Source organism: Colletotrichum costaricense, assembly GCF_030867565.1.
Source record: "Colletotrichum costaricense strain IMI 309622 chromosome Unknown Scaffold_12.1, whole genome shotgun sequence".
Classification (NCBI taxonomy): domain Eukaryota; kingdom Fungi; phylum Ascomycota; class Sordariomycetes; order Glomerellales; family Glomerellaceae; genus Colletotrichum; species Colletotrichum costaricense.
In genome coordinates, this window is record NW_026848241.1 from 1204386 (window position 1) to 1230979 (window position 26594).

At 49.2% G+C, this 26594-nt stretch overlaps 10 protein-coding genes across 10 annotated transcripts; 6 read left to right on the forward strand and 4 right to left on the reverse strand.

Moving 5' to 3' along the window:
• Positions 1-880: 880 nt before the first annotated feature.
• Positions 881-1492, forward strand: CCOS01_11359 (uncharacterized protein; the record flags this gene model as incomplete). Its single annotated transcript, XM_060459512.1, has 2 exons — positions 881-976; positions 1043-1492. 2 exons carry the CDS (start codon positions 881-883, stop codon positions 1490-1492), a joined length of 546 nt encoding a protein of 181 aa, XP_060310244.1.
• A 3468-nt stretch (positions 1493-4960) lies between these two features.
• On the reverse strand, positions 4961-5920 carry CCOS01_11360 (short chain dehydrogenase; the record flags this gene model as incomplete). Its single annotated transcript, XM_060459513.1, has 2 exons — positions 4961-5757; positions 5863-5920. 2 exons carry the CDS (start codon positions 5918-5920, stop codon positions 4961-4963), a joined length of 855 nt encoding a protein of 284 aa, XP_060310245.1.
• Positions 5921-7526: 1606 nt separating this feature from the next.
• Positions 7527-8873, forward strand: CCOS01_11361 (uncharacterized protein; the record flags this gene model as incomplete). Its single annotated transcript, XM_060459514.1, has 5 exons — positions 7527-7670; positions 7735-7839; positions 7905-8095; positions 8151-8345; positions 8396-8873. 5 exons carry the CDS (start codon positions 7527-7529, stop codon positions 8871-8873), a joined length of 1113 nt encoding a protein of 370 aa, XP_060310246.1.
• A 1908-nt stretch (positions 8874-10781) lies between these two features.
• On the forward strand, positions 10782-11453 carry CCOS01_11362 (O-methyltransferase; the record flags this gene model as incomplete). The annotated part of the gene is made up of 1 exon (XM_060459515.1): positions 10782-11453. The coding sequence occupies one exon, from the start codon at positions 10782-10784 to the stop codon at positions 11451-11453; it is 672 nt and encodes a 223-aa protein (XP_060310247.1).
• A 193-nt stretch (positions 11454-11646) lies between these two features.
• Positions 11647-12396, reverse strand: CCOS01_11363 (uncharacterized protein; the record flags this gene model as incomplete). Its single annotated transcript, XM_060459516.1, has 1 exon — positions 11647-12396. One exon carries the CDS (start codon positions 12394-12396, stop codon positions 11647-11649), a length of 750 nt encoding a protein of 249 aa, XP_060310248.1.
• Positions 12397-14202: 1806 nt separating this feature from the next.
• On the forward strand, positions 14203-17854 carry CCOS01_11364 (uncharacterized protein; the record flags this gene model as incomplete). The annotated part of the gene is made up of 6 exons (XM_060459517.1): positions 14203-15009; positions 15400-15455; positions 15531-15649; positions 15798-16848; positions 16911-17439; positions 17807-17854. The coding sequence occupies 6 exons, from the start codon at positions 14203-14205 to the stop codon at positions 17852-17854; spliced, it is 2610 nt and encodes an 869-aa protein (XP_060310249.1).
• A 272-nt stretch (positions 17855-18126) lies between these two features.
• Positions 18127-18900, reverse strand: CCOS01_11365 (uncharacterized protein; the record flags this gene model as incomplete). The annotated part of the gene is made up of 2 exons (XM_060459518.1): positions 18127-18332; positions 18423-18900. The coding sequence occupies 2 exons, from the start codon at positions 18898-18900 to the stop codon at positions 18127-18129; spliced, it is 684 nt and encodes a 227-aa protein (XP_060310250.1).
• A 1978-nt stretch (positions 18901-20878) lies between these two features.
• On the forward strand, positions 20879-21607 carry CCOS01_11366 (uncharacterized protein; the record flags this gene model as incomplete). The annotated part of the gene is made up of 1 exon (XM_060459519.1): positions 20879-21607. One exon carries the CDS (start codon positions 20879-20881, stop codon positions 21605-21607), a length of 729 nt encoding a protein of 242 aa, XP_060310251.1.
• Positions 21608-21862: 255 nt separating this feature from the next.
• On the reverse strand, positions 21863-23541 carry CCOS01_11367 (uncharacterized protein; the record flags this gene model as incomplete). The annotated part of the gene is made up of 5 exons (XM_060459520.1): positions 21863-21991; positions 22055-22324; positions 22389-22657; positions 22712-23093; positions 23158-23541. The coding sequence occupies 5 exons, from the start codon at positions 23539-23541 to the stop codon at positions 21863-21865; spliced, it is 1434 nt and encodes a 477-aa protein (XP_060310252.1).
• An 832-nt stretch (positions 23542-24373) lies between these two features.
• Positions 24374-25833, forward strand: CCOS01_11368 (uncharacterized protein; the record flags this gene model as incomplete). The annotated part of the gene is made up of 4 exons (XM_060459521.1): positions 24374-24850; positions 24927-25039; positions 25100-25582; positions 25644-25833. 4 exons carry the CDS (start codon positions 24374-24376, stop codon positions 25831-25833), a joined length of 1263 nt encoding a protein of 420 aa, XP_060310253.1.
• Between the last annotated feature and the right edge of the window lie 761 nt (positions 25834-26594).

Consider the following 26594-nt stretch of genomic DNA (forward strand, 5'->3'; position numbering starts at 1 on the left):
GATAGAGTAGCTGAACCAAGGGAAAAGGAAAAGAGAGGGAGAAGAGGAAGAAATTTTCGAGAAAAGTTCCAAAAGCCTGGCCTGGTGGGGAGCAATGGAGACACATTAGTATCACCACTAGATGCATGCCCTTACCCTCGGTGTCGGACGACTCCGAGGTGTTCGCCGCCCGCGGCCCATGTTTCGATGTCTTCTGTTTCCACTAGAAAAGTCTTGCCCGAGTCGGGAACGTCGCCCCAGGAACTTTTGCAACCACACGCCACAAGCCGATGGCCGAACCACCTGCCGGACTCCACTCGGCCGAGTGAGCCGATCTTTTTGATTGATAATAACGGACACATCGGTCGACATACGAGAAAATAAGTGGCCCTCTTGGCAAAAGGCCCGAACGGGTGGCGCCAAGCGAGGTTAAGGGGAATAAAGCGGTCATAAATATGGCTTTCCTATTGGCCTTTGACCTTATTGATGATATTAGTTCATGCTGCCCATACCGAGGTCCATCAACAAAAGGGCCTTGAATCTGGGGTTTGGGGGTTCTACAACGTTACTCCGCAAACGATAGTCTACGGATAAGACTGAATCATGCAGCTGCTGAGGAAGCTACCGCTAGCTGCAGGAACCGGATCGTTTGTCAACGGACATCTTCTGTAACCTTCCCTCGTTGGAAATGATTTGCAGCTGTGCGTTGTCTGTCTTGCTTTCTTGCCGTTGAGCCGGGCGTTAATTCGACCGCATTTGGTAGATTGAGCCAACATGAGCATACACCAGTGTCACCTTCCCACTATCTCTGCTGACATCACGCATACTTATCAGGCAACATTCGGGTGTGTCAAATGCACGGCTCTTTTGTGACACTCTGCGACGGGATGCGCATTCTTATATGCGAGGGACTTTCGAAGCTCTCACTCTCGCTTGCTTTGGCAGTTTCTGTCTTGTTTACCAGACCTTGCAAAATTTCTCCAGTCTCCACGAGTGGGTCGAGGTTCAAATCTCATTGCATTGAGGCTCGAAGGCAACCTAATCAGAAACACGTGTCTAGTGGACCTTAGGAAAGCAAAGCCACGCGCGAAGAATGATAGGAAAATTGTGCTCCGTACTGAGCCAGACAGTTCAAAGCGAATTTAAGGTCTGGATGCTTGAGGAAATCTGCCCAGGCGGAAACGTCTTCGGGGCTAAGGAGGATCGCCCCTGGATCGCACGTGCGATGGGTCTGCTCACCTCTCAGGCCTATTATGTGGCTTACTTTTTCCGATTTCCGGCCATTTTTGTGGGAATTGAGTTATTCTTTGCTATTGCTACATATCGCGATGAATCAGAAGTGTATAACGTTGCAAGAAGCGGCTCCCAAGTACAGTTTCATCTAGGATTACTAACAAAATTCCGGAATTCTTGGAGACACAAAGACCTCTTCGGCACCCTGGTCTCTCTGTCGGGTATGCCGAAATTGTCTAGCTTTTATGAGAAGAGTTTACCATGTTTGACAATTATTTGATCGCAAGAAACATTACTTGAAGATCGACTAGAATAATCTGCACTTTACCAACTTCCCAAATTACTGATCCTCCATCAGCCGGAATATTCCCCGAGCCAAGAGATTGAGGCTGAGAGCGGGCGGCATGGGCCGCAGCCTCCGATGCAGGAGCAGGGAAGCGACTGGCGGGGCCTTGGCAGCACGCCATAGGAATTCGGCCGAATGCACGCCTAATCGAGTCACCGGACGTTTATGATCTCCCTCCACTTCAGAAAAGTTAAACTTGATAAGGAGACAATCCGGGGAAGGTGCCGATCAGGGCGGCTTAAGAGCTCAATGTTCGTGAGAATGGTGGGTGGATACACCGTTTGTGGCCTTGAGCAAACTCGAGACCATTGCTACTGGACTTATTTGGCTTATAGGTCGTGAACGTTAAACTTGAGCCGCTAGCGAGCATGGGCCTGTACCTGGAACGGTTTCGAATTCTTTTACCCCTTTCGAGTAAGTTTAAGAAGTACTAGTTCTCTGACCGCCTGACTTCCGAGGCATAGAGTTGCTTCAATGCTTGCAGGAAAATACGCTACGACACTTGAAAAGTAGGAAGACCACCTTCTTCTAAACTATCAATCAGTAAAGAAATAGCAGATTCAGATTAAACGTCAAATATTACATATTACTAAAGCGAAACTGAGAGTAATTTGGAATTGGTTGTGATTCATGAATTGATTGTTGGGTACGATGGCTACTCAGTTGACTACCACGGCTGCGATTATATACATACTTGAAGTATCAGGTATTTCATCAGTATCTGAGTTATTAGGCTAACATATGCACCAGGAATTCGTGCAATGTAATATCTTTATAGAGCCTGCTACCTTTCCGAAACATTAGATACGCCGTTACAAGAATCACTATGAAGGTAATTTTCTCATAGAGCTCCAACTCAGGATGAATCATACTCAGCACTTCAAATTTCACACATGTAATAATACTCCTGATATATTGGTCAATTAAATAAGTTCTCAGCATGTGGGCCAGATGTGAGGGATTCATTTTCTGAGTCCAAACGTGCTCTATAAGAGAGGCTATTACTTATGTGAACGTAGCAAACCTCAAGGACACAACATATGATTCAAAACCGAAACTGACTGCCTCAGGAAATCATCCATACAATGCAATATATCTACCATGTGCTTGTGCTATTGATCTTCCGAATCCCTGTTGATAAGCATTTGGGCACAGGTGTTTGGCAGTCCACTCTTTCGCTTCAGAGAATTGGAACAGACGCTGGCGTCGCTGTGCAAGGGCAAACTCAGCGCTTCATTTCACTCGTGGCGTTCAAATGAATTTGAGCCTTCATTTGGTTTCAAGAGTGATATAACTGTTGCATCAAGTTGTCGCGGTCACTTGACTGCCTTGGAATCTCTCGTTGCGTTAATATAATCGTTGTGCAGAGCAGTATGAGTACTTTCAAATCATCGCGTGAGATAGGTAGGTAAAACATTCAATTGAGCACCGTGTATGATAAAAACGACAGAAATAGTCTATATTCTATTTCAATGTGACATCATCAACACTAGAACCCCATCGCGGCATCGACCTTGCAACTACCTTAGTCAGACGTCTCATAAGCCTTGTACTGAAGGTGAACACCCTGCTGTAATTCATGTTTGACAAGACCTTTCTCAATTTGACCAAACGCTAGATACTCCCCTCGGCAATCCATACGCGTCGAGGAATTTGGCCATGATGCAATGAATCTCAACTTTTGGGCGGAGGCCTCCGAGCCTTCGGCGTCGGTAGGATTCAGAGGTTCTTTGCAATCGTGGCATGCATAATACTCATTCTCTGCCCACGCACTCTGAAAACAGTTGAAATCGGGTCACGAATGAGGCTCAATTGCATTCGAACCTATTGGAAAATGTGAGTTATCACAATGGTGAGATAAGTATCGGCGAAGAACGTGTTGATTGGGACACTACTAAGTACCAAAAAGCCCTTCTTTTGACCTCTCAGATTCATGTTAAATCAATCTCATGATCTCGATCATGGCTTCGCAAATAATCAAGACTGATTGATGGTTGAAATACCCCTTGCATCTGGGAATGTGACTCTGCGAGTGTAGTGTAATTGAGCTTCATGGGTATGGGCGGGGAATGACAACGCAACCCATAATACTGCTCAGCTGAGAGTTACTTCACAGACATTATGCTCTGCCCGTACTACTCCCGAGCTCTAGCTTACTCTGGAAGCATTTTGTCGCGAAAACAAATTCGCAACGGTGACTATGAACGTCAAATTGTAACAAACTTTGCCATTTCACGCCTAGCCCCAAAGATATACTCATGACTCTAGCACGTAATGATGCGTAGATCAAGCAGTGGACCGTGGGGAGTTCTATTCGGAAACATGTTGCGTTGACATTGAACTCCCAGAAAGAAAGAGGCCACCGAATGATCAAGACTCGCTGCCAGCTTTGGTTGCCTTCGTTTCCATTCCCTTCACGAGAGCCAAGTCCTTAAAAGGGACCATCAAACCTCGGGCTCCCGTGCTAGAGAGTAAGTAAGTTGCCTGGCGGTAATAATATCAACTCTATGTCATCGAGTCACACCATAAGCATATTTGTTAATTCATCATGTCGAGAAAATCATTGCCTTTCCAAAAATCCTTTTGTCTGTTGCAGGCCTTTTGAGCAGAAACAAGGGCTACCACAGCTGCCTGGACACAACTTGGGACATATTTAAAAGCCAGGGGGGCATGTACATACACGCAACCAGGGTCCATGAGGTCGTCGTGAGAAGCAGTGCTTTGCTGAAGCACATTTGTCCGCCTTTTTAGCGATCAAGTTGCGACAGCTATGCCTTCTCTATACCAAAGAAAAATGTTCCGACCCCCTATTGATTGCAAAGCTTCGAGGAGATATCCGTACTTCTGCTGCTTCATCCGGACATGCAAGATGATTATCAGACTGGGGGCCAAATCCTCCAATGGGGCTCCTGTAGGGTTCACGGACTCGCCTGATGATCCCCTGTCAACTTAAACATGACGGGTGGCGCCGAGACCGTAGCATCGTTGGTAGTTACTAGTGCACCCCCTGAGATCTTAGCAGGTGCCTGAAATGAGTTTCGATAACCCTGCGCTGCTATCTAAGCGATGTGTGAGGGAACCAAACGAAAGGACGGAATCCATCCGTCTAAGTCGGCGATCCAACAAACCAATACCATGCCCTTGATTGAACAAGCATAGCTTGCACCTGATCCGAAAACGACAGTTTCTCCGACAATTGTCTCCATTGCAACTTCACGCACTGTCGCATTGCCAACGTTATTCCCTCGTTCGTTGGCGCGCTTTTATATGAGGGATCTGCCGCTCCATCTGCGCCCATGTAATTGTTGATCTTCATCCATTCACCTGCCTGAGCTAAAACGAGAACATCATCGCTCCAAACACCAGTAATGCTTATCCGACATGCAAGGTAATTGGCATCGCTTAACGAACAAAAGCACCTCCTCCGCTGGCCCCCACAAGGTTACCAGTCATCCACCCACTCTCGGGCAAACAAACGACTCCCACAACTCCAGCAACTTCCTCCAAGTAACCGGGGCGACCTCCAATGCTTGCCGCCAAGTCGAGAACCTCCTGGCTATCAACACCAGGTCTAGCCTTGGCAAGAGGCGTCAGGTTGTTTAACGGGCGAAGAGCCTCGCGGGGCTCGTCAGGCAGGCCAGAGTACAGTCCAGTGTCCATAGGTCCAGGAGCAACGGCGTTGACGGTCGCTCTTTCGGCCAACTCACGTGCCCAGACACGGGTCATGGCCTCGATAGCGCCCTTGGTGCCAGCGTATGATGTTTGCCACCAGACACCCCATGTGGTGGTTGCACTGGAGATATTGACGATACGACCAGAGCGGTCGGTAGGCAAGTAAGGGAAAGCGGCCTTGACGAGGAGGGCGGGTGCCTTGCAGTTCAAATTGAATGTTTCATCGAAAAGATCGAGGTCCAGCTGGTCAATGCCTTGAGCGTTTACCGTGGCAGCGTTATTGACAATGATGTCGATCTGGAAACGGCCGTTGGCATCGATGAAGTGAGCCTTGGCGGCGTCAACAAGCTGCTGAGGCGCCTCGGGCTTGCTCAAGTCAGCCCGGACGGGGAGAGCCTTGACGTTGTACTTGGATTCAAAGTCCTTGGCCAAGGCCTCAGCCTTTGACGTTGAGCCCTCGGTGGCATAGTTGATGACAACGTTGGCACCTCTGCTGGCAAAGTGCTCAGCAAGAACGGCGCCAAAGCCTTGATAAATAGTCAGTCCACTGTGATTTCAAGCCAAATGTTGAATCCTTGCTATGGAAAAGGATCCTATTTGAAGAGACCCGGAAAGTTTAAAAAACCACGTACTTCGCGATGCACCAGTGACAATGGCAAGCTTGCCCTCGAAAACCCTGAAAGGAGCCATTTTTCTCAGATGTCAGAAGAGCAGAATAAACAATGTGACGTGGAGGCGGGGAGAATATTATGCCTCTCTCCACGTGATAATTGTGTGCTTTATATATTGTGTCCTGTTGCTGCTGCTTCATCCCGATGCTTGCATGTCCACTTCGTGAACTAGCCAACTGGTCAGTGCCGCCGGGCCGCATGGTGGGTGGGATCCGAAGAGGAGTCTCGACTAGGGGCTGAGCAGGATCATGAATCTTGGCTCTCCACGCAGACACGTCAACTACCAAAGGCTTCTGCCGATCTCAATATGCATAAACCAGTCGTGAAACTCGGAAGTATGAACACCTTGGGGGAAAGTCCAGGGCCAGTTAAAAATTCCCTCAATTCCCAAAGTATGTTGGTTTAATCATTGATATTACTTGATCCTGTGTAACCAGGAGACAGTCTTCTGCTTCAACATCCAAAACGACCAATGTAGCGCTCATCGCTTTCATGATGGCTTGCCAATCTAGCATTTCTTTACCTAGCCGACCAGGTCTTGCATTGATGCTGGCCATTATATGCGCACTGTAGAGGGGCATTTATGGAAACTATGGACACTCCTGAGATTCCAGTCTCCACGAGTATGCATAGCGTGTTGAAGAAAATAATCCACTATTATGGGTCAGGCCAAGATTCTTCGCAGCTTGACACCGCCGGAAACTCTTGAAGAACTCCCCGATGCTCGGAAGGGATCTGCCGAATTTGGCATCGATCTACTTTAAGATGGGGGCCATACGTTTCGGGACAGTGGCATGAGTGCGACGATGCATGGATGGTGTATATTCGTTGTCGTTGGAAACCACCGATCTCGCGAAGCATCGACTGTAACGCTGGATAGAATGCCGGCCAATACTATCCACGTTTTTGACTTTGGGCGAGCGTCGATAGCTTCAAACGATAGCAGTGATCACATGTCACATAAAGAATCCTTGAAAGCTAGGAAGCTGGGAAGGCACGCCTAAACTTTGCGTACTGGGCAAACTTCAGGAGGAAGAACGCCAAAGAGACCGAACATAACCTCTCCATCATTCTCGATGGGAAGACATTCTGCTGAACCCATGGTACAATTGAGGGAATTCACAAGTAGAGTCCAATAACCATCTCGGAACCAACTCCGCCTCTGTTGTGTTCCTACATCTATTTTCAGGGCGAGGCAACTGACAAGCACATCATCGTTCCTGATTAGTGGACAGGAAACACGAGCATTTTGCCGACGGAATCATTTCGAAATTGGACAGTCTGAGCTTCGCAAGGGGGTTGAATTCACTTACCATGCTCATCCCAGCGCCCCTTTGTGGCAAGGAGGACCACAGTGCCGCAACGGCAGTGATCCCGGGGCTGGGGTCGGTGGATCCTATGCGAGCTTTGGTTGCCAGAAGAAGTTGGGCCGCTATTAAGTAATTGTCAGATCCGTGCTTGCTTTTTCTATGTTCTTTGCATTCCCTTATAAGTTTTCTGGGTCGTTCGGGTCTTTACTATTCTTTTCGCTGTTCGATTTGTGGCACTCTTTCTCTCACCTCGAAACGAACCCGTGGAGCACGAAGCAGGTTCTTCAGTGATCGCGAAACCGCAACTTCGACAAGATGGGCGCGGCTACATCGAAGGATATGGCCGCTGCCGTCCTGGTGCCGCTGCCTTTCGACATCATCACCATGATCTTGCGGTTTTGGATTCGTGCGCAGAGGAAAGCATGGGGACCGGACGACTGGGCCATGGTTGCTACTATTGTACGTCCTGATTATGCGCGCAATGCGGAGTGATTTTGAGCCGTTTTAGACTAACATATCGAAGCCGGTTTGGGCAGTGTCGCAAATCGGTTTAATAGGTATGGCCTGGAGCGGAGTTGGGCAACTGGATAGCACCCTCTCTGCAGAACAAGTTGCCAACTCATACTTCGTAAGTTATGCTCCACCTGAAGGGTGACACCATCCGATGTATGCAGTCAACTGACGGATATATAGTGGTTTTATGTTTTCCAGGAGTTCTGGTGTTTTACCTTGGTCACTCTCAAGTGGTCCCTTGGTTTCACTCTGCTACGCATCGGTAATGGCCAACGTTGGGTCCAAATCGTCATCTACACCTGCCTCGCACTAGTCACAGTCTGCACAGGAGGTACTGGCATGTATTTGTTCTTCCAATGCTCGCCGGTTGAGTGAGTCTTTAGCCTGTCTAAGTGTGATTCTGCACGTGCTGACAAGACGTACTAGGAAAAATTGGCATCAAAGCATGCCAGGCGAATGTAGACCTCGAGAAATTCAGACCGCCCTGTCCTTCTTGGTTGCCGCAGTATCAATCTCAACTGACTGGATATTCGCAATCATGCCTTTTGCTCTCATCTGGAGACTGCAGATGGCGAACAAGGTAAAGGCGTCCGTTATCGGTCTTCTGGGCTTGGGTTTCTTGTAAGTTATGCTCGGCGCTTGAACGTCTTGCCCTTGCTAAAAATTCCTAGTGCATCCGTGGCTCCGATTGTTCGACTCAACTACCTCCTCCTACTTAACGATGCCGAAAAGTTCCTGCAAGGCCTCAGCATTATCCTCGCTTGGGCACAGGCAGAAGTTGGCATCGGAATGCTTGTCGCCAACCTCCCCGCGTGTCGACCTTTACTCGAACGCGCCCTCGCCCGCCTCACGTCCTTCACCGGCTCGAAAAACAAGTCATCTAAAGACCCAGCCGCCTCAGCCGCTGTCAAGAATAGTTATCTCGAGCTTGGGGAGAGGGACCCCACGAGAAAGAACATCAGCCAAGCTAGTCGATCTGGGGTTGAGACAAGGGTTTACGGCAGAGATCTGGGCGATATCAGCAGCGACAGCTTGCCAGACGATCACAGCCAAAAAAGAATCGTGACAAAGAGTGGGTTCGGAGCGATCAGAGTGCAGAAAGAGTTTGGAATGGAGGTTGAGACGAAGCGCGGGGACAATGTGGTCTAGGCAACGCGACCGGCACAGTAATTGTTGATGAGTGAATGAGAGGCAACGAGAGGCAGTACAGGACCCGTACCTACATGTGGTAATCCACTGTTAATTTAATGGATTCAAAACGTCCGTCGAACTCGAGCGAATTGTTAGCGAGTTTGGACAGACTGTCAATTGGCCCAGGCCATACCCATAACTTCTGGCGCAAATTTCCCTTCGGCCAGTGACATCGACTAAGTAAATCATCGGCCCAAATGGAACAAAGCTAAGAATAGGTCGCACAACCACGCTCAGGGCTTTGAGAAGCTGAGAGGAGTAGTGTTGACCAAATCCAGCGAGGTGATTGGTGGCACTGCACGAATTTTGTGCCTGGTTTGCGATGAGGTTTCTGGTGGAGATAGATGCATTGAGTGACCCCCTTATTCTCATACGAAGTGGACCTTATGACTTCTAGCGCCGGACGCAATCCGCGGGCACCAAATGCGGCCCGCTAGCCTCATCGCTACATCTAAGATCTCTCGCAATTTTTTGCGAAATTATCCCCGTGTTGACATTAAGGCATAGTCTCTTTGTTGCTAGCTGAAGGCTGTTGACCATAACCCCAAAGGATCGAAGATGTCGCACTCGCGATCATCAACACGGATTCTACTAGGTCTCGGCACTACATGTGTTACTGGAGGCCTCTAGGACAAGATGTTTACACGATTCTATCGCAGAATCGATCTTGCCCACCTTTAGAAATACCTCATTGGACACCCCCGTAGGATGGAAGACCTCTGATATTGAGCCTTGAGAAAACTTTATCGTACCATGTGACAATATTGCTGACCCTGCTCCGGGAAAAAGAATTCCAGTATCGTACCCAGTTTGGCCTCTGGGCAAAACGATTCTGTCTTTTCTCTTCTCCCCTTCAACTGATACTCTGGCGTAGTTGCGTGACAGCTCAACCTGTGTTTGGTGGTATACCTTGAAGCCAATAGACCCTTCTTCTACTCAGACTTTTTCAGTTGCAATCTAGCTAACTCTCTTAGACATCGAAGAAATTGTATAGATTTTGTTTCCCATCTATTTCGTGTGCGAAAGTACTGTGTAAAGACGGTAGGAGGTAACGACATGGAGGCATGAGCCGGGCCGGGCACGTGCATGTTGTCACCAGTCTTCAGCTCGTGCTGAGTTGGACAGACTCACCGAGAGCGAGGTAATATTTCAAATACCGTCTTACATTGAGGTATTTGAGCATGAACTAGTTCCTTGTTCCATCGCTCCAGAAAGTCATCACCACACTTGTGTGCGATGCGGTGTTGCATCTTCAGGAAACCTTGGCTTGCCTAGCAAAACTCCTCCCCCACACCGTCTCGGCCCCGCTCGTCGCGTTTCGGTCTGAGCTACTTCTGCGGCCCCACGGTGGACGGACCGGAACCGGCTTTTATACTTGGTCCGGGCCGCTGTGTAATACTTGATAATTCCTTGCATCAGATGCATGAAATGTCCAATCGCGGTCTGTGATAAACTTCCTGATTCTTCGCAAGTCAGTGGCATATCTCGGCGGTTTCGCATGCATCGTTGAACGCGAGAGGGGGTTCTTCGTAGATTCGTATAGATCTCGGCGGCCGATCGGACCGAACCCGTTGGAAGCTGTGTTGTAGGTATGTACTCCAAACTCGATAGCGTGTGATGCAAGAGCAAAAGTTCCCAAGCAGTGCAATTCGCCGAAGCAATTTTGCTCGGTTTCCGAGCTTCAAATACTCTACTTGACGTACCTTTAGTAAAGTGCTTCGTCTACCCCATCTGCTAGTAAAGGTAGGCCAAGCGTACCAACGTGGGCAAGTATTTAAGTCCGGCCCCGCCAGCGACGGTGATGGGGAGTCATTTTGGAGACACAACAAACAGTCATAACTGAAAACCATCACCTAAAACGCCACCATGATGTCCAATGAGGAGCAAAACACCGTCGCGGCTGTGGATGCCATCGAAAGCGTCGCTCGAACAAATCTTCTCCCACCAAACGGGAAATTGGACAGCGCGATCGCGAACTCTCAGAGGCACAACTTACCAGAGATCACTGTTGCCCCGCTCCAAGGCCAATTTCTCGCCATCCAGTGTAAGCTCATAGGCGCCAAGGAAGTTCTCGAGATTGGTACCCTCGGCGGGTATTCGACCATCTGGCTCGCCGAAGCGGGAGCGAAAGTCACTAGCATTGAGATCAACCCAAAGCATCGCGATGTAGCCCTTGATAATGTCTCGGGGCTCGACGTCGAGATCATACTCGGATCCGCTCTGGACGTCCTACCCAAGCTGGCCGCAGAGGGCCGCAAGTTTGACATGGTGTTTTGCGATGCATCATGGGGCGAGCAGGAGAAGTACTTTGACTGGGCAGTGAAATTGACCAGACCGAAGGGATGCATCTACGTCGATAATGTGGTGTGGAACATCTTGGGTCAAGATAAGGCGAAGGAGGGGAAAGAGTCCTTGTTGACCCACGTCGGAAAGGATAAGAGAGTCACGGCGACGGTTGTTCCCATGATATCAACCGCGCATACGGTCCATGAGGGTCACACGGTTTTGGACGGCTTCTTGTTAGCAGTAGTCGATTAGGAACATCTAGTACGACAGCTGGGAATGAGGAGAACGCAACGAGTCAGCGAATGGCCCTGTACAGGACTGGTTGAGTGTCGCTCTTGTGTACGTTGAGTGATATCTTATCAAGTCTCTTTCTACAGCTAAATCTAGTGCGGTGATTGAAGGATCGAATTGTTGTTAAACAATTATGTGGTATGTAGCTGGCGCATTATACGCTCTCGGCGTAGCCCGCCTCCTTGGCAGGCACTTCCTTAGCTTTCTTCTTCTCAAATAACTTCTGACCAATTTTGTCGGTCATTGCGTCCGTCTTGTCTCCTAAAAATGTCTTGATGCAGCCGTAAACACCAGAAACGAACCAAAAGATTGCATTGACCAAGTCGATCCAGACTGCAACCTTCATCAAGCTCGTCTTGCTGCCTTTGTATGAGTTGTCGCTCTCCCTGTGAAGGAAAATTGCTGCAAAAATGCCAAACACCACGATCCAAGAAACGAAAAGGACAAAGTCCCAAGCGAAAGCACGGTAGGTCTTGAAGATCTTGATTCTGCTGCCAACATAGGGAATAGCGCCGAGCGGTGTGGCAGCGACGAAGAGAACAGCCGTGATAGCTGAAGCTCCTGCCACGGTAATGGCAAAGATCCATTCCGGCGAGAAGCCATCGTTTGCCTTGCGGTCAGCGTCGACACGGTTGCCGTAGAAGCCGCAGGCGATGAGAGCGAAGAGAAATTGGAGACCGCGGCAGACTAGGCGGGGTACGACTTCGAATGTCTTGAGCCATGATTTCCCCATGGTCTTGCCCGTTGCAGCGCCCTCGTTGAAGACACCGCGTCCGGCTTGGCGACCCATTTCTGCCTTATCCGCGTTACGGAACTCGGAGGCGGCGCCGGCGAGGCCCTGCACGTTGCGGCCGAGCTCAACGGCACTCTGGCCGGCCTTAATAGCGTTTCCGAACTTTCCCATTGTCGTTGTGAGGTGAAAGAACGTGTATGTCGGAAATAGTTTGGAAGTATGCGATCGCGAAAAGCACACAAAAATGGAGAGGAAGACGCAAAGTTGGAAGATGGCCACGGGAAGCCTATCGAACGATGCTGTAACGAGAAAATAATGCAAAAAAGGCGAGACCGACCGGCAGTGCAAAGTACTTAAAAAACTCCGAGGAAACACAGGCGCCAAGTAGTGGAGAGAAGAATGAAATGTCGTAGTAAAGATGATTCAAGACAGCATCGAGGACACGAGGAAAACCATCTTTATAAGATGAAAATGGACAAAGGCCATTGCTCTTGAGCGGAAACAACATCCAATGAGTCCAACCTCACAATGTTGTTCAACGCAAATAGTAACACCAGTCCTTTGAGCTTTGGCGCTATTACTGTTGCAGCGCTGAACAGTCACATCCAATCATTCATTCTCCAAACCCTGGCGCGCATCTGGTAGGCTGTCCAACACTGGAGCCGACAGGCTTGGCTGTCTGAGTCGTAGCGAGTCAACCCCAACTACCTTTGCTTTGTCCCCCAGACAGGGCGCTTAGCGAAACGCGTCGCTTTGTAGGCGCCAATGGAGGCAGCTATCCTTTGACTGAATGAACAGCTGGACCTGTGAGACACGTGCTCGGTCTTGAGAGATGGCGACTCACCTTGCGGAGGACAACAAAAGACGAAGCGTCTATTAGCCGCGACGTGAATCTGCAGGCCCTCGAGTCACTGTATGATTGTGGTATGATTGTGGCGGTCCCGGGCTCCCAGCGAGGCCGACGCGGGCTCCTACAGTTGGAAGTGAGTAGGGGCAGCGCGCTCAATAACAGGCGTCAATGTTCTGGCCAGGTCAAGCGTAAGGACGCTGACACGAGACGCGCCGTGAGCGGGGTTTTAACGAATAACCCAATGAGTGCATGTCAGTCTATCATGCTCTGGTAGTTTCAATCAAAATATGAGACTTTCGATTGAGAGAACTTGACAACATCTGGCAAGTATCAAGACTGTTAGGGATAGAGGTGAGCGGAGAGCATAAAGGACTGTCCGATCTCAAAGACTTAAGTGAATGTCGCACTGGGAATGCCAAAGGATGTTATTGAAGCCCATAGCTGCGCCATCTCAGCATGAAACCTCCGCTAATAAGGCATACTGGGTCGGGGCGCCTTCAATTTTTCAAGCCTTCAGGTCTACCGTTGTTTCTGGACTTTGTCCATAATTGAGCAACCTTCGTGATTGAACATGGCAGCTCCCAGCGTGCCGATTGAAACCTAGAGCATCAGTATTGGAAGCTCCCAGTTGTCCTTGTGGTCGTCCGAAGGGCTGAAGCATCGGCGCTTGTGTGCCAGTCTTGGTGGCATCAGCCTCGGTTCTTGTGAAACACAGATCCGAGCGACCGCGAACCTTCAGTGACTGAGCATTACCGACCATGCCGATGATGATCTATCGCTCACGTTGGACATGACCAGTCCCGATATTGAAAAATCCCCGGTGAGCCAAATTTATCCCCAGACTTAGCAGACCGTCATATTTGACTGCTTGACATAACATGGAAGCCAACAATCGCCAAATTATTATGCCCGCAATTTAGGCTTGATCGATTAGTAACAAGATGTCCACCAAAGCGACAAGCCTCTCAGCAGAGGAAATTCTTCGCCATCCCGCATACAAGACGACGCAATGGGGTCTTAAACCTAGGCTATCGGGATTCGCGACGGTGGCTGAGTCCCGTCCAGGTGGGCCATTCCCTATGTGGTACGAAATTCACGGCCGAGGACCAAAGAAAATTGTCTGGATCATGGGCCTCGGTGGTAGCCGGAACCTGTGGAAGCGTCAGAATCGACACTTTGGGCATCTGCGTGGCGAGGACTACAGCTCCCTTGTCTTTGATAATCGCGGGGTGAGCAAGTCGGCCAAGCCAAATTGCAGGTACAGCACCTTGGATATGGCAAAGGACCTCGTCGAACTACTGAGGCACATTGGCTGGCTCGATACTGATTCTCATTACTACCCGCGAGACTTGAACATTGCAGGAATCAGCTTAGGTGGCATGATTGCGCAAGAAATTGCCCTTCTGATACCTCAACGATTGCAATCGCTGATCCTCATCTCTACTGCTCCCCGCCTGATTCGAACCGTTCACACATTCGAGCATATGAAACAACGAGTCACCATGTTTCTTCCCACAGCAGTTGACGTAGAGCTCAAGAACAAGGCCAGTAGGCTGTTCACTAGGAGGTATCTCAATGCGCCGGACACCGGATCCCTGGACCCAGAAAAGACGTTTCCCACCAACCTTGACCGCTTTGTGGCAGAGGAACTCGCAGAGCGTTGCGAAGATACCGAATTTTCTCGGAGAAAAGGCGTCGTGCTACAGGCTATTGCCGCTGGATGGCACCACAAGAGCGACGCAGATCTCGCAAGAATAGGGGACGAAGTAGGCAGGACCCGAATCTTGGTGATGCACGGGACTTTTGACGAAACCATTACCTTTCCGCATTTTGAGCTAATCAAGGCTGCGTTGGGAGACGGGCCGGAGTACATTGCTTGGAAAGACTGTGGCCATGTGCCGTTGTGGGAAAGAGAGGAGGAATTCAACGAGACCGTAAGACTGTTCATTGACAAGACAATCACAGTTTCGGCCAGTCTCTAGATCTTCTAGCTCAAGCTTTTCATGTTTAATAGCACTTTCACATGCCCATTAAAGTTTATTTGCTCCATTAGAGCGTGGGTTGCACCACAGATACCACGGAACTAATCCCATTCGTCTCTTGAGTGATCCGTCGTGGGACCTCTGGAAATTGGGAACGGCAGCAAGGGCCGTAACCCCGCGTTCGGGGTAGACTTGAACCGAGTCACCCGTCTCTACCTCGCCGTATCACGGATATATATCTGCACGCTTATCCGTCGAATCCTCAGAAGTATTCAAAGTGATGCCTATTCAGTCAATCATCACCTGAGTTCTAGCCAGTAATTGGTATCATGATCTTGTGAGATGTTCGTGCAATTCTTTTTGCTAGCGCCGGCCCTGGCAGCTGCAGCCATTGACAGGTATGAGGAAAGAAAGTTGTTGGTCTAGGAAAAGACATCATGTTCTCATGTATGGCATTACTGATATGTTAACAGAAAAGCTATCGTAGAGTCTTTCAATATAGTGCGAACAGAGGTGCCTAAAGTCATAGACAATACCACAACACCTCTTCAAGTTGGAAATGGAGACTTTGCGTTCAATTTTGACATCACAGGTACGCAATCGTTGGTACCTTTCAACACACTTTCCAGCTGGGGATGGCATAAGGATGCGTTGCCACAAAACGGGTAAGAACTTGGCTCTTCAGTCAATTGCACACTCGCGTCTTTCGGATACTCATACGGCGCTGTATTTCACTAGAGAAAAGCTGGAAGACTATGCGGGGGTCCCTGTAGTTACGCATGGAAGAGAAGTTATCTACGACCTTGAAGATCCGAAGCTGCCAGAAATTTCGAAATGGTTGAGTGCCAACCCCAACCGCATCAATCTTGGCCGCATCAGCTTGAGTTATAAGAACGAGACGCTATCATCGATCACGGAACCCCGCCAAGTCCTTGACCTCTGGAACGGTGTTACCACTTCGTCGTTCAAGGTCGATGGTGAGGATGTAAAAGTGGTTACTCAAGGCGATTTTGACACTGACTCCGTTACTTTCGACATCGAGTCCGTATTGATCTTTGAAGGAACCCTTCGAGTCGAATTTGACTTTCCGTTTCCTCCAATCCACAAGGTTGAGAAGACATCAGACTTTGAGGTGTTCATGGGAAGCTACCGATTCCCGGACAATCACACGACTTCTATTGTTAAACCCGAAATTGATTCTGATGACACAGCTCATATCCATCACACAATGCAAGAAACGCAATACTACCAGAACTTGCGGTGGCCCAAGGAATCACCATTGACTTTGAGAAGAATTGGGAAACAGAATTCTAACACGACTAATGCGCATCGCTATGGACTGTTCCCAGCCGCCTTCGGAAAAAATGTTACCAGAGCGAATGGATTGTCCTTCACTGCCCAGTATAGTCTCAAGCTTCAAAGACCGTCACTGCCCTCCTCAATTCGCCGGCGGAACAGTCTTGATTGGCAGAGGTACTGGCAAGAAGGGGGGTTTGTAGATCTCACCCAGTCGTCGAACCCAAACGCGACGGAGCTCCAGCGACGCATCATACTCTCCCAATACGCGATGAGAATCAACAGCGCAGCCACTGGCCAGCCACCACAGGAAAGTGGTCTGGTGTATAACGGGTGGTGGGGCAAGTTTCACATGGAGATGGTCGTTTGGCATTGTGCTCATTGGGCGACTTGGGGAAGATCAAAATACTTTGATCGGATATTCCCTGCTGTCTATGAGGATCTCCTGCCTAGCGCTGAGGCAAGAGCCCGTCGCATGGGATGGGATGGCGCAAGGTAAGATTTACAGGTCCATCCAATTTTGAGATCTTCATCTGCTGATCAGAGTGGATAACTAGATGGCCCAAGATGACGGAGCTTGTTACCAAGGGCATCGCTCCTGGAGAGACCAGGGCGTATCTTCAATGGCAGCAACCACACCCCATCTATCTTGCCGAACTAGCCTACAAAGCCAACCAAAGCAGGGAGACTCTCCAACAATGGGACCGTACCATCACGTCAACTGCCCAGTACATGGCATCGTTCGCTTGGTTCAACAACGCGAGTGGCAAATATGATTTAGGACCACCTATTCAGGGTGTCACGGAGAATTCGTCCCCTACAGAGATTTCTAACTTGGCCTACGAGCTTGCTTACTGGCAATGGGCTCTCAATGCAGCGTGCAACTGGAAAAAGAGATTTGAACAAGATTGCCCCTCAGCGTGGTCTAGAGTGGCAGAGAATATGGCATCCCCTCCTGAGTATGATGGCCTGTTCGCTCCCTGGATCGGCGGCGGCGTAAATGCATCCTGGTGGGATAACCCTCAGCTCAACAAAGATCCTAGAAGCGTCATCATGTTGCAAGGCATGGTACCCGACACCCCACTGGTAAGTCTTACGGAGGTTTCAAGGTAGACTCCCAATTTGCTTCATTAGCTGACGATAGATGCATAAGGTGAACGCAGAAGTCGGTGTTAGAACTGCAGACAAGGTATGGGATGTGTGGGGTGACGCCCAAATCAGAGGCTGGGGCCGAAACGTATTGGCCATCAACTCGGCGCGTATCGGGAACCCAGAGCGAGCCATATATCACCTAACTAATTTCGGTTACTGGGCGTTCGGTGATCAAGGTTTTGCTCATAGGTCTGGTCCAAGTGAGTAATGCAGCATGCTGAACGAGTGTACCTAGTTTGCGTACCACGAGACTATACCTAGCGTCGGGTCCCAACACGATCGGCTAACGAGGTTGCTATAGGTCCATCTCCACCGCCCTATTTCCCTGGAAACGGGGGGTTCCTCTTAGCGATCGGATATATGGCAGCGGGATGGGAAGGCTCCGAAGGGCACGCACCTGGGTTTCCGAAAGACGGAACTTGGGTTGTCAAGCATGAGGGAATGGTCCAGGCTCTCTGAACATGACGAGAAACTTGGGATGTGAATGTCTAAAGAAGGCTGTCCTAATGTGCCCAGAAGCTCCGGGGAGCTCCTCTTGCTATTGATATTTTGGCGTATGTATAACCATATGGTTGCATTGCCCATCACCTCAATTGCCCTCTTTTACAAGTCTGAACTTATCTAATGACCCAGGTATACAGCTACTCGCAAACCACCATTATATGGAGCCGTAGTTGTCTTGAACCCATTCTTAGGATCGTCCAGATGCTCAATCAGATCCTTGTAACCAGCTTGACCAGAAATGATGTTGTCAATGACGATCAAAGCGCCGGGTTTGAGATGCGGCTTCACAAGAGCGAGTGTAGGCATCGCAAGCCGCGACCAGACTTGTCAAGTCTTCAGCGGGTTGATTCATGCCATACATGGCGTATGCTAGCAGCCCAGCATATAGCTTTCAGGGAGGGAAGTAAACTTACTGTCAAGTAATAAAAAGTCAATTTCCTCAGGCAGATCAGTCTTCAGCGTCTCTCGCAGGTCACCCTCTCTAAGTTGGATCCAGGATTCAACCTCAGGCCCCGCCCTGTTCCAGTGCTCTCGAGCTTTCCTGGCTTTGACGGGCTCGTTCTCTGTAGCGATCACTTTCCCATTGGCACCTTGTGCTGTTGCATTTTGTCCTACGGCGAGGGCAAGCCAGATAGTGCTGACGCCAAAAGAGGTCCCGGCCTCGACGACATGTCTTGCCCCCGTAGCGCGCAGGAGGAGGTAAACCAGAGCGCACTTGTCCGGCTCCAGGGCCACGAATCTTTCCAGCGCCACTGAAGCAGGTTGACTATCTGTGCTGACGTACGGGGGCTCATTGAGAGCCTGGGTATGAAGGTCCTTGAGAACAGCCAGTGTTGCAGGACTTGCCTGTAGTGAGGCTAGGTGCCTGTCCAAATCCTGAAGATCAGCCATGATAAAGAGTATAAATTGGTGATGATCTTCGGGTACTCGAGTTCCGGGATGAGAAGAGCAATGCCGCAGCTCAAAATCTGTGCGGAGAGTTGGTTCTCTTTTTGCTCGCGCCTAGTCTGTGAGATGTATCCGCAATTCGCTCGGTTTGCTGCTGAAAAATTCTCTACTTGACTCCTCAGGAACAGCGACAGATGGAGAATACACCGATCTATTACTGAGGAAGATTGTCAGGCGACTAGAGGATGCGGGGTCGTCAGAGCGGCAGCCTTGACCGGAACCAACCGCGAGAGTAATCGGGTGCACATCGATTCGCCGTGTCTCCGCTATCGGACCGTGGATGGACCTCGGCCGCAGACGTGTCCTATGGTCGACGACATCAACAACTGCCGACTGATCTTATCATACTACGCTAGCCTACATATCACATGGAATTGAAATCATGAAAATTGGTAAATGAATGAATTCCTTTTTCGACATAGTCAATCTTTGAAATGCGCCAGTCATCTTTCCGCTCATTTGATAAATTCATGGGGTGGTTGTAGGCGGCAGTTGAGACACCACTGCCGATCATATTTCTGTCAGTGGCAAGTATGATACTAATGAAGCTTGACCAAATATGTAAACCACGTTGTTCTTTTGAGCTTAGATCAGGCCAAATCCCGACGCTCGGGACTCGGGAATTAGGCAAGACAGTGGCCAAGACATTTGTTGCCGTGGCTGGAGACATCGGCTCGTAGATATCACATCATCCAGAGCAACCGTAAGTAAGACAGATAGGACATTTAGACGATTTAACGGGAAATACTAGAGTCACTTTTTCTTTTGTAAGGTGGACCATTGTAAAGGCGAGATAGCGCTACCAATAAAATGGCCAAAATTGGCTAATCTGACAGAGCCTAGAAGTCATCGGCGAAGGCTGGTCTAGGTGCTATGAACAAGTTGAGAGAGCTAAGGAGATGATTTATTTGGATCTTGGTCGAGGATTTCGAAAGAGAACCGCAATGCAGAGAACGAGATTCTGTTGTGAACGGGATACAAACTGCCCTGAAGCGGTGGCCCAAAACGAGGAATGGAATTACGGGGATTGTCAAATGCACTTCAATGCAGGTAGTCGAGCGTGGCTTCCAGCCAATGATTCAAACACCGTAGCCCGAGAACGTCCTGAGACACTTTCGTGCTACACCGAAATCAGTTGCAGCCACACAGCCATTAGACCGAATTCTACTGGGCGCCTTCCACAAGGGATGCCTTTGCCTATTTCCCACAGTCCTCTGTTCCATCCTTCGTGAGACCTAAATCTGTGCCACTACATAACAGTGGACACACCTCGAAACGTCAACTGGACTTAGCCTTCCGTAGTCGTATACGATGGAAGGTGGTACCCAATACGTAACGTCCTAGAAATGATGAATCTCACAAAAATTGGAAGTTGAACTGGCGCATTACAGTCCTGTCTCACCTCAAAGAAATCTCAAGTCATCGCCAAGAACGAGCAATGTGTCTATGAAGTCTACAGGGCGAATTGTACAAGGTCCAAGACAATGTCTATTTTCCACAGCGAACGGCCCGATACCAAAAGGCAGAGACATTGCATGGCTGGGCAGCTGAGGCCAGGCAGATACCCGGCAAGGCAGACCTCGGCGCCCCAAAAGGAGAAAAGAGACAACGTTTTGGCGTCTTTTTGGGATATAAAATCCCTACTGGTGTACGGTGATCAATGAATAGATTTCTAGCTTAGAATATAATAATGCCGCGTCTTCATCTCTCACTTTCTTCCACCATCCCTCGTCTTGTTGTATCACACGACCGCCTGCTTTCTCAGCCGATTACTCCGGATGAGCCACTCAACTCATCGAAACAAGCAAGGTAATCTACGGTCCTATTACTCTCGTCTTCTTATGTTTCCAGGATTTATTCCACTTCTTTCGCGAGTCTCACGTGCGCCATGTTCAAGTAGCTGACACGAAGAGACAGAAACATGTCCGCAACATTGCAACCCCAGCGCGCCACCAACACTTCCTATCGCGAACACCACATAATCGACTGGGATATCGAGCTCCGTGACAAAAGTCTTCATGATAGCTGTGTTGTGGGAAGATTGTGCGCCCTGGCTGAGGAGCGATCCTGTCCGAAGGCAAGCTTGTTCGCAGCCTATGAAAGAAGCGGGCTGTGGGATGCTTGCGACCCCAAACACCGAGCTTGTCACATAGGCGAGCCCTGCTTGGTCACTGGCGAGAAATCCTGCGCCAGGATCCTCTACGTGGCTAAACATGAGCACGCCAATGGCACCTGCTTCTCTCGCGGGCTGGATCATGTGTTCTGTCCAACAACAGCAATATCCGATCTTGACCGGCAGTACTTATTCCCGAAATGTTCGGCATGCCTCATTCTGACTGAAGCCCGGAGTCTTGTTCTCATACACCGACGGATGCTTGACGAGTGTGTGGAAAATGAAGGGCTGTCAAGCACGGACATTGATTGCATCCGCACAAGTCTCTCTGGGTACATACGAGCTTACAATGTCAGGAGGAAACTGCACCTGGAGGAACTTAAAGAAGGAAGCCAAATGAAGCATGACTTGGAAATGGATTATGCCTGTGGTAATGGGGAGATTTCGAGTGTCCAGAGCCACGCTGCAGGACGAAAAGGGTGGTGGAAGTCAGTTGTCAAAAGAGCCATGAAAGCTGTCATTCGCATTCTGTCTTGAATCAAGATTAATGCTAACTCATCACTGTTAGAGATTCTAATTGGCTTACTTAGTCTTTCCTGCATGTAATTATGACAATCTTGGCATCAAAACAGTTGTCTCTCAGGGCATATCATGCCAAAACACCTAAGCAGCTATGTCTACCACAGAACATGGTTATCTCACGTATACTGTATCCTAAGGGCATTCGCACATGATAGGTTCTAGATCTAGAGTTTGATGAACTAGCTGAAAGCACTAGTGGCTGTGAAAACTTCAAGAACGATTGACCATTTCGATTTGAGCGACATCAATATCATCTTTCAAAGTGTCAACAGTCTTGGGCTGATTGGTTCCTGGAACTTCGTAGCGGCGGAACTTTCTTGCTGACAGTTGTTCGATAAACTGAAACTGTTAGTGAGATGATTGCAGTGTGCCAAGTGTCCCGGATGAGAACTCAGTTCTTACCATTGCATTGATTTCTTCGAGAGTCCGTCCCTTGAACTCGGGAAGGAAGAAGAAGGCCCACAAAGCTGCAATGATGCAAGATGGAAACCAAATGTAGCCGTACCTCGGGCCCCAATTCAGGGCACTAGGGTTGATGAAGTAAGGCGTAGTAAAGGTTACAAGCCAGGCCAGTAGGTAACCACATGCCGAAGCAACCCCAAATGTGTAGCTGCGAAGTCTTTGTGACGGGGCTTCTCCGGCAACCATCCAGGAGTATGGTGCCACCATTCCCTGCAGGGCAGTCAGTCAATCGAAGCCGAAAGGTAAGTATCCACTCTGATTATCCAAAACCTACATTGAAAGCAACCATGAAAATGCAAGACATTGCGACAAGAACCTTCCCCGCATTAATCGTATGTGGTTGCTTGTCGTATGTTACAGCCATGATGAGTTGCAAGCAGCCACAAATGACAAGACCGTTGATGAGCATAAGCCGGCGACGGCCATAGCGAACTACGATGAAAGCATTGGCAAGAATTGCCAAGAGACCAGCCGTAGACAGAACATTTGTCATAGCGAAGGGGTGTTCGACTTGTGCAACAGAGAAGAAGTATGCTTTATACGCTGTATAGCTTGAATGAGTTCATGAAACTGACGTGAAATGGATTCGGAACTTACCAATGATGAACATGGATCCTGATGCGGCCTGCAGAGATACGGCGCCGATGGAGATCATGGAGCGTCTTCGGTCTATTCGATCCTTGAACATGTCCCAAAAGGTGACGGTCTTTGTTAACTCGATATGTTCTTGGATGGATGTTTGAATTTCTTCAACTTCATCGTCAATGTTTGCATCAGTAGGTCTTAGCCACTCAAGAGCTTTGCGACCCTCATCTACACGGCCCTCTAGAATCAGCCAGCGCGGTGACTCGGGTATGAAGAAAAGACCGATGGCTAAGAGAACCGGTATCACGTAAATTGTAGCCAGAGGGATCAAGTAAGCTGATCTATCAGGGCGTTGGGCGGTTGCCCAGTCAATGATGGTGCCAAGGAGAGTTCCCTGCGGTACGGTTAGCCATTCCAGGCCTGCTAAATAGCATGAGTTCCAGCAGTTGAATACCCACAATCGTTACACAGAACTGGAAGATAGTAAGGAATAGCCCGCGGTATTTTGCCGGACTGCTCTCTTGTAAGTAAAGTTGAGAGAAGGTCATGAAACCTCCATTGCCTAGCCCGATGAGCAAGCGACCGAAATAGAGTGGACCGATGTGTGATGTGGTCATCATGAGAATATTGGCTACAATGCATAGAAGGGAAGAGAGCCACAGGCACATCTTCCTTCCCAATTTGGTTGCGATTACTCCAGCAAGCACCGAGCTAAGAAATGCTCCAAGTGTCATCAAAGAAGATATGAGCTGTTGTCGGGTGGTGGAGATATTCCACCCGATGGCCGTGTTTCGGTCTTCATAGCCATAGACCTTGGAGCAACAGGTCAGTTCCAATAGCATCTATTCAAGACAAAGGATGTATTGAAGGAGGACGTCGGAACATGAGAAATTGGGAGAAAGAAGCCAACCTCGAGAAAGCCAGGCATCGCCTGTAGACCGCCAATGATTCCAAAGTCTAATCCGTACTGGAATGGAGACAATGCGATCATACCGCACGCCATAAAGCACCAGAAGTGAGCCCGAATACCATCAGCAGCCATTTTGGTCATGTTTCGCTTGGTTCAGCTACAGTAGTAGACCACCACTGCTTTGAATGTTGCATCTTTTATTCCAAAGTCTGAAAGAGGGGCTACCGAGTGTTTCTATAGGCTTCGTACATACAGGTTCGTCTCGAATCCATGAGATCGGCAGTTATGAAAGCAAACTTGGCTCGGGTGATTATGAGAAGATGACATGAGGTTGTACGCATGTGGGGAGGGCGCACACTAGTTTGAAATTGGAGCTGTCAAATTCTTGGTGCAGCGAATGGGGAGCAGTTCGTAATTCAAAGAGGAAAAGCCTGGTTGAATCGAAACGCCTGGGATTGTTCTTAAGAGGCTTGAAGTCTGCGTAATGTCCCAATGATCGGCCGGGAGATTATAACCGCTGCCGCTGCACCTGGCGGATGTGGGGTAGTAAATACCTCGAAGACGTGGGGTATCTGATACCTGACAATGGCAACCCCACGGCAGATGTGTCAGGATAAACTGTATCCTTCGGCAGATGTTGAGTCCATAGTTTTCTTCTTCTGTATATTCCCGTTTCCTCTTGAGGTAGTCAAACTATTTTTTTTCGAAGGCTTTCCGGGCTAACACCACAACAACCGACTACGCTGATTGGACTGAAAACCACCATGGCAACGTCAGAAACGAAGACAGGAGTCAAGGTCATTGTTGTTGGCGCCGGCTTCGGGGGACTGACAACTGCAATTGAGTGCCATCGACAAGGCCACGACGTTGAGGTTTATGAATCATTTCCTGAGCTAAAACAATTGGGGGACATCATATCCTTTGGTGCGAACGCTGGCCGCATCTTCCACCGATGGTCCGATGGAGCCGTCGTCTCCATGTTGAAACCGCTTTGCATCGATTTACATGAATACGGCTTCCGGATTCACAAGTGGGACACTGGTGAAGTTGTTCTCACTCAGAAAAGACCGCCTGCAGATCCCGAAGCACCTGTCCTCAATGGCCACAGAGGAGAACTGCACGAGGTCATCTACAATTATGCGAAGGATGAACTAGCGATTCCAATACATCTTGGCCAACCGGTCACTGACTACTTTGAGGACCAAGATGCTGCAGGTATCCAGCTTCAAGACGGAAGCAAGGTGAGCAATATCTCCGTTTCGTCAGATATTGATGCGGTAGCATCGCGACATCGTACTGATATGTGTACTTCTACAGGTTTCAGCTGACGTCGTCATTGCTGCGGATGGGGTCCGATCCAAAGCGAGGGAACTAGTTCTTGGCCACAAAGATAAGCCACAAAGCAGCGGATATGCGATATGGAGGGCATGGTAAGCTTGGTGTTTTATTTGCCGGGGTTTGAGGGTGTCTCTAATTCTGGGAGGTCGTAGGTTCTCCGCCGACGCCTTACTGGCAGATCCTCGCACCAGACAATTCTGTGAGAATGGCGATACCTTCAATGGCTGGATAGGCCCAGACGCCCATTTCCTGTTCTCTACTCTGAAGGGAGGTCGAGACTGCTCTTGGGTACTAACACACAAAGACGAATACGACATCGATGAATCATGGTCCTTTCCCGGTAAGATCGAGGATGTTTGCCGCGCACTCGAGGGTTGGGACCCCATGTGCCGAGTAATCGTCGAGAAAACTCCATCACTAGTGGATTGGAAGCTCATGTATCGCGATGCACTTCCTAATTGGGTCAGCGGAGGCGGACGAATTGCCTTACTAGGAGACGCCGTTCATCCATTCTTGCCAACAAGTACCCAAGGCGCGACTCAAGCCATGGAAGACGGCGTTACTATAGCAGTATGCCTGAAACGTGCGGGCAAGAAAGACATTCGTACAGCGCTCAATTCTTACCAAGGAATCCGGTAAGATAGAATCCTTTGCCCTTCAGCAATTATTGACCCGGTATTCTAATACCCAACATAGATACGATCGTGTGAGGGCGGTGCAGAAGACTGGAGTCTCCACTCGTGAGATGTGGCACAAGACAGACTGGGAAAAAGTGAAGGAGGATCCAACAACAATTGCTTTGCCAAGAGAAGACTGGATACTCGAGTTTGATGCGGAAAAGCATGCGGAAGAGACGTACGAGCGTGTCGCCACCCCTTCCCTTTAAGTATAGTATGGCTTAGATAGGATGATAGGAACAAGTGAGTGCGATAAATGCGTTCTAGACCATGTCGAAGCCAGACTGCCTGATTTAGTGCTACTTGTTTTCAAAATTCTATCAAGCCGCATCAGCCTCAAGTTCGCTGTTCATTGAATGCTTCACCTTGCTACAATGATCGGTGGGTTTCTTCTTGCAACCAGTTCTCAGGTTCCAGAGTGAGATCATTTCTGTGCTGTTGTAAGTGGGTACATTGCAGTCCACCTCCAAGATTGAATCGTCGAAGACCTGATCGATGGCTCGGATTAACGGAAACGCGGGAAGTAAGTTGTCCTCGAAGACGCCGCAGTCAGCAAGATGCATGCTACTTGAGTCACACAATGAGTGGATACAGTGGAACTCTGGTAGAGAGATTAACCAGTCGCTCTGCTCGCCGTAAAAGGTAAATAGCTGGTTGTCAAGTCCAACGGCCTTAGAGCAACAGGCTTGGCGAGGTGAAAGTAACAAGAAACGTAAGATTTCGGTTTCTTAGCTCTTTAGAATTTGGGGTGGGTTTACTCAGAGTGGATGAGCTACTGTTCCACATCGTGCCTGCAGACTCCAGTCGCCAGCGTCCAACACAGCACTTCCAACAGAGACCCGGATCCTTTGCCGAATCGGCTGCATCTGTGCGTAAACAAGGTTTAGATCCCAACAAGACAAGGTGTTCGCCTGCAAAGAATCGATTAGTGAATGCTATGTAAGATGGCAAGGGGGAGGTGCCCGTGGAT